The 16,538-nt window shown below is 35.1% G+C and overlaps 1 protein-coding gene across 2 annotated transcripts in view; it reads right to left on the minus strand.

The window, feature by feature from the left end:
* LOC106135562 (synaptotagmin-10) overlaps positions 1-16,538 on the minus strand; it is an 88,973-nt gene that overhangs the window by 49,763 nt on the left and 22,672 nt on the right. For both annotated transcript variants that reach the window (XM_060950298.1, XM_013335910.2), the window contains exon 2: positions 225-378. In XM_060950298.1, coding sequence (XP_060806281.1) covers positions 225-378 — 154 coding nt within the window. The remainder of the gene's footprint in view (positions 1-224; positions 379-16,538) is intronic.

Below are 16,538 nucleotides of genomic sequence, written 5' to 3' on the forward strand. Positions count from 1 at the left end.
AAGAATCCCAAGTTTGTAAGCCTATCCCTTTATATTTTTATAGTTACTTTAATTTTATCATTTTTTTTTGTTAGTTAGTAAATATAGTTTTTAAATTCTATCATTAAGCCAAATAGCTGAATGTGGCCATTCAGTCTTTTCAAGACTATCGGCTCTGTCTACCCCGCAAGGGATATAGACGTGACCATATGTATGTATTTTTTTTGTTGCCAGCCAGTTCTCACCTGCCCATTAGCCACCGCCACGTGGCTGCACATTGGTACCCCACGGCGGCTAACAAGACGGCAGCCATAGCCGCCAGCAGCAGCGCCGCGGCGTAGTCTACCGTACTGCCGCGGACGCCCGTCTGGGACTCCAAGCCTTCCGGGGGCCACGCTCCTGGAAAGAATGGTAAAAAATATCTACATACATATCATTCATCAGGGATCATTTGTAGATAGTGGTTTGTTTGTTTCAGCTGTTGAAAGTGTCATTGTTTGACGGCCTCTGTGGCGCAGCGGTAATACGCTTGTCTGTGACACCGGGGGTCCCGGGTTCGAATCCCGGCCAGGGCATGATGAGAAAAGAACTTTTTTTTCTGATTGGCCTGGGTCTTGGATGTTTATCTGTATTTATTATAAAATATAGTATCGTTGAGTTAGTATCTCGTAACACAAGCCTCGAACTTACTTCGAGGCTAACTCAATCTGTGTAATTTGTCCCGTATATATTTATTTATTTATATTTATTGTTTTCTGAAAGAATAAAGAAGTTCTTCTACAGCATTGTCATGAACACAATGGGTGACAGAGAGGAGAGGAACATTGTAAGACCCGACATGATCCATTTGCTAATGGAAGCTGAGAAAGGTAATCCATGAATGATTTACATACGTATAGTCACGTCTATATCCCTTGCGGGGTAGACAGAGCCAACGGTCTTGAAAAGACTGATAGGCCACGTTCGGCTGTTTGGCTTTATGATGGAATTGAGATTCAAATAGTGACAGGTTGCTAGCCCATCGCCTAAAAGAAGAATCACAAGTTTATTAGCCTATCCCTTAGTCGCATTTTACGACATCCATGGGAACGAGATGGAGTGGTCCTTTTCTTTTTTTGTTTTATTGGTGCCGGGAACCACACAGCACGATAAAAATAGCTGTTAAAAAAATAATTGCTTTTCGTCGTGTTAAGGGTCACATGAACTTGTCCAAGTTTAATTATATCTTAAGGGAACTCACAAGTATTTTGTTACTTAGTACGCGTTTCTCTATGCCTTAAATACGTGATAGTGTCATTCAGTCTTTTCAAGACTGTTGGCTCTATCTACCCCGCAAGGGATATAGACGTGACCATATGAATGCATGTATGTCAGTTGATTTTAAGTAAGAATAATATTGGATGGATGTGATCGGAAATTAATTGCAAACTTTTGTTTGTGTGCGCTATACCCGCGAAATATGACAGAAATTTTCACATTGATCATTGTTTTTTTCACGATACATAAAAATCAAATCAGGAAATAAAGCACTTTATACACTACAGGTATCATAGGTGTCGAGTTGCCCCAATGTAGCAAGGCCCTTATTTCTTGACAGTGTTTCTTTATTTCCCCGAAATCTGTACTCCGTTTTCAGGGAGGCCGTTTGGCGTAGATTAATGATGGTAGATTTCACGGGGCCGCGCAGGTGATGAGACGTGGGTGCGGAAAGCTATTATTTTCAATTATGTGCTTAAGAGTATTGTTGCTAAGCAGTATTGGGCATGAATTCGGAAAAACACTGAAACGTTTTACGCCGTGTGGTTCGTTTAGAATAGGACTTTATAGCTTGCCCAATGATGTCGTAAACGGTATCTAAGGGAATTTAAGGTGACATTTACATAGTGCAGATCTAATACGGGTAAGTTTCTCCTGCAAAGGTTAAGGAAATCAGACGGGAATTGGTATAATAAACTTGGGTTTTTAGGCAATGAAATAACCACTGGTCACTATTTAAATTCCATTTCCATCCAATTCCATCAAATAGCCATACAGCTCGTTTCGGTCTTTTCAAGACTGTTGGATCTGTCTACCACGTGACCGACGAAGACGTGATTTTTTGTATATATTTACCGAGGATCGGGAACGACACCGCCACAAACAAGTTTAATACTTCTAGTTTTGAAGTGGGGTAAATAAAACGTATTTACTGTATATAGTCTTCACACATAATCTCCGAGAATCATGCACGGATAACACCCTAGTTCATATTCTGTCGGCATCAGGTGATGACGTTAAGCTATTTAGCTTTGTCTCGTTCTTTATCGCATATGACTGAGATAAACGCATGATACGCGTAAAATATTACCCTTTGTGCAGAAGACAATCTATATTTTTTATATCTATACCATTTAAAGTTAGTAGAATTAGACAGTAAATTTAAATTTCTTAAAAGATAATTCTATAAATATAATTTCTTAAAAATATTAATATTAAAAATTTCTCAGTCACTGCACAGAATCAATTAATTAATGTAAAGTTTTTTTTTACTTTTATAAAATGTCCATGGTTTTTGTCGAAGGCGGATTCGTGTTATTTATTTTAAAAAATCCCTTTTATTCTAGGTTTAGCATGTGGTATCAAATTTATGTCCAGATGTATGTATGTCATACATGTAAATCGGTTTCATTTGTTACGGGAAGACAGACCCAACGACTAAAACCGAATGACCACGTTTAGATCCGTATTTTTTTTTTAAAAGCGAAAAATTTGTCTTTCTATATTAGCGTCCGCGGTTACAAAAGGCTAAAGGTTTTTCTGAACACTCCTACAGGAAACGGAAAAACATTAATTATTAATTATTAGACTAGTTTTAGAGTAATGTGCAGTTGTTGGCAAAAGCCAGCATTTTATAATAAAAATAACATTTCCTACTTTAAAAAACAAAAGTGAAAAATTAACCCCAAGATGTCTTTATTAAGAAAACTTTGAGTTACATTACCGAAAACTAGGAAACTCCCGTAGGGATGGTCGAAAGATGGCTATTATCTTAAGGTCACCGACCCCGGAGTATGGACTCAGACGTGTCTAAAATCCCCAGGGATTATCAGATTTGCTCGCAGATTGTACGACAAATAAACCTGTTATTCCCCGGTTGAAACATTTGTCAAAGTAAACATCATATACATCGGAATTGTTGAACAGATTATTCCGATTCTATGTAAACATCCCACTTCTTATATTTGAGAGCTCTTTGTCGGCTAAGTGCAGTATGGTCCATTGTTTTCGTTTTACCGTCTTTGTGTGTATTTGCTGGTATCATTATACGTCTTTTTTCCTTAATTTGATCAAAACATTTCATCTTTGGCTTTCCTGATCCTGTTCTGTTATATACAGGAAAAAAAATTTTCATTATTGTTCTGAAAAATTCATCATGTTGGATTAAATATGCTATCATTTTCCCCATCACAATCTCCTATTTGACAATGCAGGGGTCGTGGAAAGTAGAAAGATGTAGTCTCTGTCTATCCCTCGGGCGTGATTCTTTGTCCTGACCGGGAGGAGGCGTGATTTTCTTTTATATACGTATTTTCTACAGTTCCCAAAAAGCATATTGTTTTTAAAAATAAATAATATCGAGAAGAGGCGTGAAATTTGTGAGTATTCCCAGGAAAATAGGGATTTCAGTTTCGCTGAAAAAACTTTTTATAGGTAAATTTAACGTTAAACACGAGGATAATATTTTAATTCGTTTGTTATGATATTAAAGTGAATTTTAGAATTCAGTTATATTATATATTACGAATTAAGTAAGTAATCTTGATTAAATACATAAAAAATCAATTCAGTACATAGGTTTAGAGAAACAAAAATAAAACAACTAATTGATTGATTTGTATACGGGTAACATTTGCATACGTTGACTGGTTTTTGTTTCAATAATCAATACTTGTATAATAAAATTGTGAAAGTGTGTTTATTTGTCAAAACATACAGTGTGGAGTACGGAGAAGGACATAGAGAAGGGTACTTTTCATATAGTTCAAGTTATCTACATATAATAAAACAGGAAAAATATTTTGACTGTACATTTAGTATTTTTGACTGAAATTGGTACAGGGACACTTAGAACGATGAAAAAAATGCAAAAAAAATTTTTATTTTATTTCTTGTCTGTCTGTCTGTCTGTTTGTATGATCACGCTTATCTTCGAAAGTACTGAACCGATTTACTTCAAACTTTCACCAATTGCTTTGTTTTAAACCAGAAAAACATTTAAAGTTTGTTTCATTAATATCGGTTCACTTAAAAAAGTTATCGTCATTTGAATGAACTCAAGGCATGAGTTTGCCTGCAAATAAGTTTACGCGAAAAAAATCGAAATTTATGCGGACGAAGTCACGGGCAACAGCTAGTTTTAAAATAAATATGAGACGAAGCGATGAAGTGTAACTATGCATCGCTGAAGAATAAATTTAAAGAAAACTTTGTTTCCAACCGAAAATCCAGTATTTTGAATTAATTTTCAAATAATATTTTTCTTGAAGAAAATTCTCTCAAGTAAGGAGGAATACAAACAAAATTTCTTTATATTGCCAACATTGTCATTTTACCCTAGACGACCATTTTGCAAAATCACATTATTATTATGATATTATGTGGCGCGGAAAAATTGTATTTATTTTTTGGCATAACTAAACAGATAAAAGAGCAGGATTTAAGAAAAGTGCTGTGATTTATTAAAACTATGTAAGATTGCGATTCTACGAACCCTTTAACTATAGTAAATTGAAGTTAATTAGTCGAAAAATAAGGTTGCGTAAAGGAAACAAAGGGTTGTTTATCTCGATGAATGATCAAGTATATAATTATAGTAATATTTGCAAAAAATCAGAGAAAAACTACACATATCACTAAAAAAAATGTAAAAACATCTCTATTATTTTAACTAATGTTGTCGACTAATTTATCTTCGGATTTTAGAAACTAAACATCGTGTAATTGATTTTCTAAGTTAAACATTAACTTTATTTAAACTTGAGATGTTAATGGCCCTTGGAAGACTAACTTTTCTTAAACTGCCTTAAAATATAAGGATCATATAACAATTTTAAGGAAAGATTAAACATTTTGTTTTCAATTAATATAAAGTTTGAAGGGTTGCCTTTTTTTCCATCACGTTCCCATAGGCACATTTTGTAAAGAAGCCACGTTAAGGAATCTTCATATCGAATCACTAGAATAGCTCTTTGTTATATTAGTCAGTTAGTCAATCAATCAGTTTCCTCTTTCATTTATAATAACATTTTTGTAGAACTCGTATTGCAACAATGCATATAGTAACATACGAGTAAGTATGCAATTTGTGGTGAGTTGGACGTAGGCCATCAATAATCGGTGTGGTTTTGCCATTCCGCGAATACCAGCATTGTTGGCTATTGGGGTTCACATGCTGGTCATCTGCCTTTGTGGTCTAGTGGTTAAGAAGTTTGATTGATGACAATCCTGTAAGGGGTACCTTTACTAATTCGTTAAGGTGAATATAAAATTGTCACATCGCGAAAATCGAGATCAAACATTTGTAAATAATCGTGGAGAAAAGAAAATTTTAAGAAGAAAATTTAAAACAACTAATTTCACTTTCATTTCCAAATATAAAATACATTCAATTTCTATGAAATAATTTCAAAGTAGAGAAATCTTTTTGTGTGATATTAATTAGAGCAATTTTTTTAAACGATGGAATTATATTTCATTTCTTAATTTTATATATAATGGAATCATATTTCGATTTTCAAAAACATGATGTTTATGTTTATGTTATTTACGTGATCGTTGTTTACTAGAAATTCGTACCTTTTTGTAACGAAAGCGAAAAAACCCTTAATTATACCTACGACAGCTCAACGTATTTACCCACATTCAACAAAAACAGCATGTTGCTAGCACGAAATTGCACCCTATTTAGCCGTTCTCCGAACTACAAACACACTGAGCTTATAATCCTCAATATTTCGAGCGTACAGCCTTCGTCAAATGCATTATGTAACCGACGATACAGCTCGAAAATGCTCAACTCGTAAATAGGGGTTCATTTATACCTACAACATAGATATTTGTCATTATTTTGAGTACTGGTGAAAACCACGGAGTATGATGACAACTATGAAACGTAGAAAGGTTGGACAATATATACACACACAATCACGTCTTTATTCTCTACGGGTTAGATAGAGCCAACAATCTCGGAAAGACTAGATGCTCAGCTCTAAGGCTCAATGATGGAGTTGAGATTCAAATTGTGGCAGTTTACTAGAATTCAAAGATTACAAGTCTTGCCCTTGAGTACAGTAGCAATCTTAGGTTAAGGCATCCGTAGATGGCTTTAAAATTCGACTTAATATATGCAAGTAACAAGTACTTCCTAAGTTCCTATATCCTATACCCGTAAAGTTTTTAGACAAACCGATTTTAGAAATACACATTATTAAAATTGAACCAGCGGCACCAACTTTCCGCATTAATCATATTACGAAACTTTATTTGGCAGTTTCTCGTTAGATTTGCGTCTGTTATGAAATTATTATATTAAACATTAATTATTATTATAAGGTACCACCTGCTTAATGTTAGCTAGCTTGTTACCGCGGCTCCGCCCGCGTGAATCACCACCTACAAAAGAATACAGGTTTCGTCGTTTGCAAAAGAGGCGTTAATTGATTTTTTGCAATGAACTCAAAATTTCGACGATATTCGGCACGAAGACATGACAAAAACTTCGGGAGTAAAGTAAGTTACGAAGCGAAGCCTCGTACATCTAGCGTTGAATAAGAAGTAGGTATTGCATGTAATGTGTGCTTTTTTTGTCAATTTAACACAGTGTTTAATGATTAAGCGGCCATGTTACTTGCACCATCGATCATACACGCTCCAATAATCCGTCGTACCATTTACCACTTTTTATTTTTAGAGGGAGCACGCTAAAGGGGCGTATTTTCAATAAAAACTCTTTTAACACTGTCTTTTTTATTAAAGAACCCTGTGTGAGGGGGCCGGGACGTTAGGTTTTCTTCCTTTCCTGTCAAAAAATGGGAAAGATTATTCTATTTTCTAGAATATTTTTAAAAATAGTCTTGTAGTCTTAATTAAAAAAATAATATATTCTTTACAACTGAATACCTAATATATTTTTTATATTAATACAAAATTTTATTAAGAAAAGAAAATTAATCAAATTTTTTTTACATTCATTTATTCCCTTTTTACCTCTTCACTAACCCAAGTGAATGCTGATAAGTACCATATATCATTCTTTAATTTAATTAACAGTAACACGGTCTAATGAAAAAAATGTCAATTTATATCTGAAATTACAAAATTTATTGTGCAATCAATTTGTAGTCATAAAATTTTAGGGACCACATTAAGGAATCTTTGACCTAAGGTCATTGAACTTTTACATCTAAGGACTATAATAATGGACGTCGTAGGCGTCAAAATAATAGGGTTTTGTACAGTCGACTGCACAATACTTCTTTGACTTCAGTATCACAAAGATATAAAGCGATAGAATAAGAAGGTGCAGGAATAAGTCATTTTTCTAAAGTTTCAGTGGAAGTATGCACAACTTTGAATTTTCACATTCGGTAGAATGTAATAATAATGTAGTTTTAACTATGATTAGGAAAAAATATATAAAGTCTACGTCTTTTTAATTTGTTATTTATATTTTATATGTACGACTTAATATTTTATGAATATAAACTTTAATTCTCAAGTAACTGCCCATCAGTGAAGTGAAGTGAAGTGTGGTCTGGTTTTACTTTCATTTATTCTTTGTTTAGTTAGTTGTGTACCTAATAAGTTATGTTGTGTTACGTTAAAAACTTTAGCTAAAGGTCGGAAAACATAGAAACCCGAAACTTCTACGACGATGACGTCATGCGAATGGAAATATATATATTAACTAGCATGCGCAGTGTCTTTTTCTACACTATATGTATGAAAATTATGGCTTTTGGTTTAACTGTGAAGTGGTAATAAACAAAAATCTTTCGTATTTATTCTTAAAGCCGAGATGGAATTGGGATAACGAATTTTTTCAATTGTTGATCTTTACCAATTATTTTTCACATTTAAAACCGAATTTGATAAAACCACATAAAATGCCATATTGGACCGCAAACCTTAACATTGAAATATTACGGACAGCTGTTATTTATAGAATAATTCTACTTTAAATACTTCGTTTGAACTTAAGGTCTGAATAATATTGAGCTTACGGCTGCTATTTATGTAATTTGTTATATAAGAAATTGCCAGTATTTGTCAAGTTAATTTAAAAATATACGCTTCACAGAAACAGTAAAATCTACTCGGGTTGAAAATAATAAAGTAAGTTGGTGACGCTTGGAAATGAAATGTTACTTATACTCTTTTAGTCCTGTCGTGTTCTCTGGAGGGGTATGGCTTTGACCATGGATCCTGGATTAAGTGGGTCAGGATGTTACAGGTGAACATAACTCGTATTGGGTCAACATACATACATACATACATACATAAAATCACGCCTCTTTCCCGGAGGGGTAGGCAGAGACTACCTCTTTCCACTTGCCACGATCTCTGCATACTTCTTTCGCTTCGTCCACATTCATAACTCTCTTCATACAAGCTCGGCGGTTTCGGGTACTTTTGACCTGACCCTTTACCAACCATGATTACAAATGCAGTTGCCAGCAAGTGCTGTTTCCTCACGATGTTTTCCTCACCGTTAAAGCATCGGTTAGAATTCAAACTAATGTGTATTCGAACTTACGCCTTTATGCTGAACTTATCCTACTAATATTATAAATGCGAAAGTTGGTATGTCAGGATGTCAGTATGGATGTTTGTTAATCTTTCACGCAAAAACTACTGAACCGATTACGATGAAATTTGGTATATAACATACATACATACATACATATGATCACGTCTATATCCCTTGCGGGGTAGACAGAGCCAACAGTCTTGAAAAGACTGAATGGCCACGTTCAGCTATTTGGCTATATAACATATAGGCTTTTTATCCCGGAGTTCCCGCGGGATTGATTCCACGCGGACGAAGTCGCGGGCGGCCTCTAGTATGGGATATTTCGAAAAAAAAATCGTAATCCTTTGTTACTCTTAAAGATATTTTTCCGTCTCCGTGCTAACATCAAAATGAGAATTATTTTGTAACTAACAAAAAAAAACAAAGAAACCTTTTTTCTTATAATTTTACGGTGTATTTAAAGATTTAGAAGTATTGAAGACATTTAGTAGAAAAATTCGAATTCATTCGAATCTCAATTCTATCTTAAAGCCAAATAGCTGAACGTGGCCTATCAGTCCGCTCAGGACTGTTGGCTCTGTCTACCCCGCAAGGGATATAGACGTGATTTTATGTTATGTATGTATGTAACAAGTTCATTTTATAGATTCGCACATTAGTCTGAAGTTAATTTAGCAGCTTTAGCAATCAGCATCTCAGATTAATTAGAACATTGTGAACACGAGCGAACTGAAGACGATTTAGTTTAACTTAGTTAATTTTCCTGGAACCACTCGGAAAATAAGTAATTTCTAGATAAAATTACTTATTTTCCGAGTGGTTCTGGTAGCTCTCTCTCATCGTGTACCTAGTCTCAGTTAAATTCTCAGCTAGCTAAAATAATATAATAGCTATAAGCTTTTTTTTAGAGTAGCATGTAAGTGAAACTTTACATTAAGTAAACATTTGGCGAGATGACGTGTGGTTACTGGCAATTTAGTAAAGTTCTACTCCATTACTTTTAAATTAATTTCGTTAAAGGCGACTAAGGGATAGGTTAATAAGCTCTTTTTTACTCTCTTGGCGGCCTTTGTGGCGCAGCGCTTGTGCGCGTGTCTGTGACACCGGAAATCCCGGGTACGAATCCCGGCCAGGGCATGGTGAGAAATGAAGTGTTTTCCGATTGGCCTGGGTCTTGGATGTTTATCTATATCAATATTTATGATAAAATATAGTAACGTCGAGTCAGTATCTCGGTACACAAGTCTCGAACTTACTTCGACGCTAAATCAATCTGTGTAATTTTTACACGTACTTTTATTTAGTCTTGGGTCAAAACCACTTGAACCAATTACCTACTTAGATGAAATGTTCATTTAGATGAATGGAGTCGAATCGAGGGACGCCTCATAATTTTCTCGTAATAAGGTGGTTATACGGCGTCTCCTTTCGAATCTAACGAGGCGAGAACATCAAATGCCACTCACTTAAAGTTATTTACTTTGTATTTTCTTTGACATCGGTTTTTTTTTGTTATTTGGATATTTTTTTCACTTTTAATGCAGGTATAAATAATTTTGGGAGTACGAGTAATTTCTCAGATTAAAAAGAGTAAGAACAGCTATTTAATTAAAATAAATAATTTAAGGTAGATTGCACTTATAAAGGTGTCCCGAGTGATTCCCCACAGCAATAGAAAAAAGAATAGAATCACTCCATCTCTTTCCTATGGATGACGTTAAAGGCGACTAAGGGATAGGCTCATAAACTTGAGATTCTTTTTTGAAAGCGATGGGCTAGCAACCTGTCACTATTTTAATCTCAAGCCTAAAAGTTGAACGTGGCCTATCAGTCTTTTCAAGACTGTTGGTTCTCCTCAACTCCAAAGCAGACATGCTTTCCTCCCTTCGTAGTCTGTACAAGCCAGTCAAGGGAAAGGTTTATGAAATTAATACATATTATTCTTTGGGGCGATGATCTACCTATCACTATTTCTATCATTAAGCCTACAGCTAAATGTAGACTTCACGTGAATATTAGCTTTGCTTAACCCATAATGAATAAAGAGTAGATATTATGTACGTGACTCTTCAGAAGCGGCACCAATGTCTATTGTTGATAACTATTTCCAAACCGATACCAGTATTATCAACCACAGAGCATACAACTCGACTCTGCTCCACCCTTATACTTCTCTTGCTCTGTGGTCCAATCCCAGGACCGGAAACAAAAGACTATCGTCGACTTTATTGTATTACCGAATCAATATTATTTCAGTATTCAGATTCATAGTCTGGAATGAAAGATAATGTAATGTTATTGTTTAACGATTTCTCATTGACTGCCATTCGCTAATCGATTTAACTCGATAAGGATGTGGTGGTTCCCGGCACCAGTACAAAAAAGAATAGGACCACTCCATCTCTTTCCAATGGACTAAAGGGTAGGCTTACTAATTTGGGATTCTTTTTTTAGGCGATGGGCTAGCAGCCTGTCACTATTTGTATCTCAATTCTATCATCAATCCAAAAAGTTGAACGTGGCTTATCAGTCTTTTTAAGACTGTTGGCTCTGTCTACCCCACAAGGGATATAGACGTGACCATATGTATGTATGTAGGAAACTTTATTCACATGCTTACTTAAAAAATTTGTGTATCAATAATAAGTCTCTGTCTACTCCGTAAGGGATAAAGACGAAGTTATATGTATGCATGAAATAAATATTATGAATAGGTCTTTTGTAGTAAAAAATCCTAACTAATATTATAAATGCGAAAGTAAGTTTGTTTGTTTGTTTGTTTGTTTTCTTTTCACGCGATATCTACACAACCAATCTTCTTGAAATTTCGCATATATATAGTTCAGAGTATGGAGAAGGACATAGGGTACCTTTCATTCTGAAAACAACTATCGTTCCCGTGGGATTAGTGAAAAACCTATGCACCCTTACGTAGATGGCGCTAATTACGTAGATGGCGCTAAATGCGCGGAGTGAATTTAGAATCAATCTTCTTGAAATTTCGCATATATATAGTTCAGAGTATGGAGAAGGACATATGATACCTTTCGTTCTGGAAAAAAACTATCGTTCCCGTGGGATTAGTAAAAAACCTATTCACTCTTACGTAGATGGCGCTAATTACGTAGATGGCGCTAAATGCGCGGAGTGAATTTAGAATCAATCTTCTTGAAATTTCGCATATATATAGTTCAGAGTATGGAGACGGTCATATGATACCTTTCGTTCTGGAAAAAACTATCGTTCCCGTGGAATTTGCGAAAACCTGTGCTCTCTTACATAGGTGGCGCTAAATGCGCGGAGTGAATTTTGAATCAATGGAGATACAAGATGGCAGTATGATAGATTATGACTTGGAGACGTCTGCAAAGAAAGGAATTTCAAAAAATCTTTCACAATGGTGAAATAGGGGTTGCAAGTCGTCGTTTTTGAAGTAAGCGCCATAAAATATTGGATTTACATTAGTGGTTATTAAAAAGTAAAAGTAAAAAAATATATAAAACAAACAAATATTTTTTTATAACTTCGGGACATAATCACTAGATGGCGCCTGCGTGTATTTTAAATCGCGCTATGAATACCGAACGTATGTCAGATCCCGCCTCACGTACGCGGCCCCGGCGTGGTACGCATGCTGCTCTGAGACCAACAAGAGAAGACTCAGAGCACAAGAAAACCAAAGTCTCAGAGCAGTCGTCGGAGCCCCGCGCTACGTTAGGAACTCGACGATCCTCAGGGACCTGAAGTGGGAGAGCCTATACGACTTCGTGGCCCGGCTAGCCACGAAGATGTTCGAGAGGGCGGACGCGTCCTCACACAACCACCTGCGCGGCATCGCGCCGCTCCGGACCGTCGGGTGAAACCCTCCCCTCGCTGCCTTCGATGGGAACTCCCAGTGAAGACGTAAAGACCCAGGCCGCCACGGCCGCCCCATCGACCTGCCTACAGTCGCAGGCAGCGATGATTGAAGAGGGCCAAAAGCCCTGACCAATCACTCCGACTCCCCTTAGGGAGTATGGGAAGACCCGATGTCGTTTTGTCGCGCAAGTTAACTAGCAATTTGGTTTTGTTTACTTATTTATTAATTTGTTCGTTCATTTCATTGATTGTTTCATTTGAATAACTAGCTTCGCTTTGCTTGCTAAATCTATACTAATATTATAAAGCTGAAGAGTTTGTTTATTTGTTTGTTTGAACGCGCTAATCTCAGGAACTACTGCTTCGAATTGAAAAATTATTTTTGCGTTGAATAGACCATTTATCGAGGAAGGCTATAGGCTATAAAACATCACGCTGCAACTATAAGAAGCGAAGAAATAATGGAAAATGTGAAAAAAAAAGGGGATAATTATTCATCCTTTTTCCGTTGCGTGCGCTGCGAAAACGGTTCAAGATACCAAAAATATATGTAAGAAAGAATTATTTCTCTTAAAATAATCTAAAAAAATGTCTGCGACAGTACATGTCCATCTTTTAAGATAACTCACTAGAACAAGGATAGGAAGACAGACAGGTGTGGCTTGCGAGGTACCTACCATGCCACGCGGCTCAGATATTTTATATTTTACGTTATAGTCCAAGATCCCAGAGCCGTAAGACACAACTTATTTTCTAAAGAATGGCTCTTTCGATTCTCAGTAGTCTTTCATGTACTTTTAATACCTGCATGTTTGTGAGACTTGCCCGGTGACACTTGCGCAGGTACCAGGCGAGAAAGGTAACTAAAAATCACAGTTACTTAACTTAAATTTTTATGACTGATTTTTATATATATTTTATAGACTATTACTCTGAAGTCATATCAGAGAAGTCAGACGCTTTCCATGCGCCAGAACTTTTGTCAGACGCTTTAAAGCTCTATCAAAAAAAAATTTACTTAATTTATTTTTAAATGTCTTACTTTCATATATGTTATTCAGATAACTATTACAAAGTTGTATTAAATCAGTCAGACAGTTTGTAATGACCAAACACCCCTTAAACACAAGAATTACTCAGCCTCGAGTATGAGCGCGATAGCACAATGCGCATGCGCGTCAGAGTAAAATATCTAATATTTGAAAAGTACTTACTGTTTTCAATTTCATATTTTTGCATATCTATTCAAATACGATGAAATTTATAATTAAAATAATAATTAATGATTTTTAAAATAATATAATATATTGCATATAAATAGGGGAAAATGATTTTTTTTGTAGCAATAGCCTTTCAAAAAGAATGATTTTTATTTTATTTAAAAAAATATATCTATTATAATAATTTCAATAAAAAAATAATTAATTATGATTAATCAATTGAATAATTATTTTATTGTCTCTTTATCATCTTCATCATCAGTTAGATTGTCGTTGCTGGCAGAATTTTCCGTAAAAATAAAATCATAAACAATTAAAAAATAGTATAGTAATAGTAAACCTATAACATATAAATATAAGTGAAAGGCGACTAAGGGATAGGCTTACAAACTTGAGATTCTTTTTTAGGCGATGGGCGAGCAACCTATCACTATTTGAATCTCAATTCTATCATTAAGCCAAATAGCTGAACGTGGCCATTTAGTCTTTTCAAGACTGTTGGCTCTGTCTACCCCGCAAGGGATATAGACGTGACCATATGTATGTAGTCTACTTTAATTTCGACACCACCGCAACGGCTTCGATGGTTCAGTGGTTAGCGCGTGAGACTGTGAAGTTGGCGGTCCGAGTTCGAGTCCCAACAATAACAAGATATATATTAATTTTTATTATTAAAAATATTTTTTTTTGTGTTGTTTGAGTATTTATTAAAAAAACTGAAAATCAAAATACTACATATAATCATACGGTAAAAATATTTTGTCTGTACATTTAATATTTTGACTGAAACAAATAGAGAATTTTTTTACATTTTTGTCTGTCTGTCTGTATCAGACTGTATGATTAAGATTCAACTCGAACTTTACGCGGACGACGTCGCGGGCAACAGCTAGTAGTATATACGGGACAAATTCACAGATTGAGTTAGCCTCGAAGTAATTTCGAAACTTGTGTTACGAGATACTAACACAACCATACTATATTTTATAATACAATACTTATATAGATAAACATCCAAAACCCAGGCCAATCAGAAAAAGTTCTTTTCTCATCATGCCCTGGCCGGGATTTGAACCCGGGACCTCCGATGTCACAGACAAGCGTACTACCGCTGCGCCACAGAGGCCGTAAACACATCGCACAGCATTTTGTAAATATAAATAATCCTCACTATTTCCCTTAAAAGACGACCTCCTTAGGTTAACCCGGGAAGTGATTTGCAGATGAGGTGTTGAACGTCAGGATTGAGGCCGACCGCATCCCGAGGGACGCTTTTGTTACCGGGAATTGGTATTTATGTATTTTTTAGATGAAGACTTAGTGCGATGTACTGTGGGTTGAATTTTGTTTATTGCCGTCTTTGTGGATGATCCCTTACGGGATAGACAGAGCCAGTGGTCACAAAATTGCAAGCCCACATTGAGCTGGACAGGTTTATGGATTAAGGTTTCGTCGAAAGGTTATTTAATTTCTCGTTAAAAATTAAGTTGTCTTTTGAAATAAGTACCAAAATTTAGACAGTATTTACTTAAAGTAGTGCATACTTATATTATTATTGTAAATTGAATTTAATCGACTTAAGAACTCTTATATCGAGACCACTAGGAAGAAGTAATTGCTATATAAAATGTTAAAGTGCCTTTATAGTCCAAGAAACGATATGAGACAAAATAATAAATAATTAAATATAAATATTTCGATTTCTGTGATTATAAGTATTATTAGATTTCATTAAATGTCCTCTTGTTTTTTATATTAAAAATAAATTGACATAACATTTTTTTTATTTAAAATTAAGAATGGCAGAGACCTGGAAATATGGAGAAAGAAATGTCAGAAGGATACCTAATAACCACAAAACAGGTAGATAAACGCTGTCATGAAAAAAGTGAGAATCCGGAACACGGAAATATGGGAGAGAAAAAGGCGCCAAATTCTTATTATTTCCAGTTATAAGTTCGTATTACATAGATAGAAGTCACTTAAAGACGGTTGTGATTATAAAAATATATTCCTAACATAGCTTGGACTATATCACAATCATAATAACGCGACGTAGATTGTTTTGCACTCGTCAAATAGCAGTGCTACGAGACCGCTACGAGAGTGCTACGAGAGTGCTACGAGACCGCTACGAGGCCACTAAGCGACCGCTACGAAAACGTAAAGTGGCCATAAATTAATTTAAGTTTCCGTGGAAAGAGCTTTCGAGGTGACTTAATTTACTACCTAATAATATTAAGATCTTCAACAACCTTCATGCTATTCATTCCATTTTTTCATTTAAATTTTATTGTTCTTTAGTTATGAAAAGAAAATGTTAGTCGTAACTCATTCAGATTTCATATAAAATAGTCATGTAGATTTTTATGTGTGTCTTGAGAGAACAAAACCTTAGGTAAGCAAAGAGGTTATCATACAATTTTTAATACTTTTAAATTGTATGATAAATTTTAAATTAGATTCCGACCTTTACTTAGACAAACTACATCTACCCCGTTAGGGATAAAGATCTACATGCGTGTTTGTATGTGAGTGACAACTTTAGTTAACAACTTTCATTTTTCAAACATTCGTTTACAATAAAAGTTGATCAATATTTCTAACCGATAATTTCCTAAATCAAATGGTTGTAAACCTTCAAATAGTCGTTATTAATCGAATTATGCCCACATGTATAATTAAAAAGT

Source organism: Amyelois transitella, chromosome 21, assembly GCF_032362555.1.
Source record: "Amyelois transitella isolate CPQ chromosome 21, ilAmyTran1.1, whole genome shotgun sequence".
In the NCBI taxonomy this organism is placed as follows: domain Eukaryota; kingdom Metazoa; phylum Arthropoda; class Insecta; order Lepidoptera; family Pyralidae; genus Amyelois; species Amyelois transitella.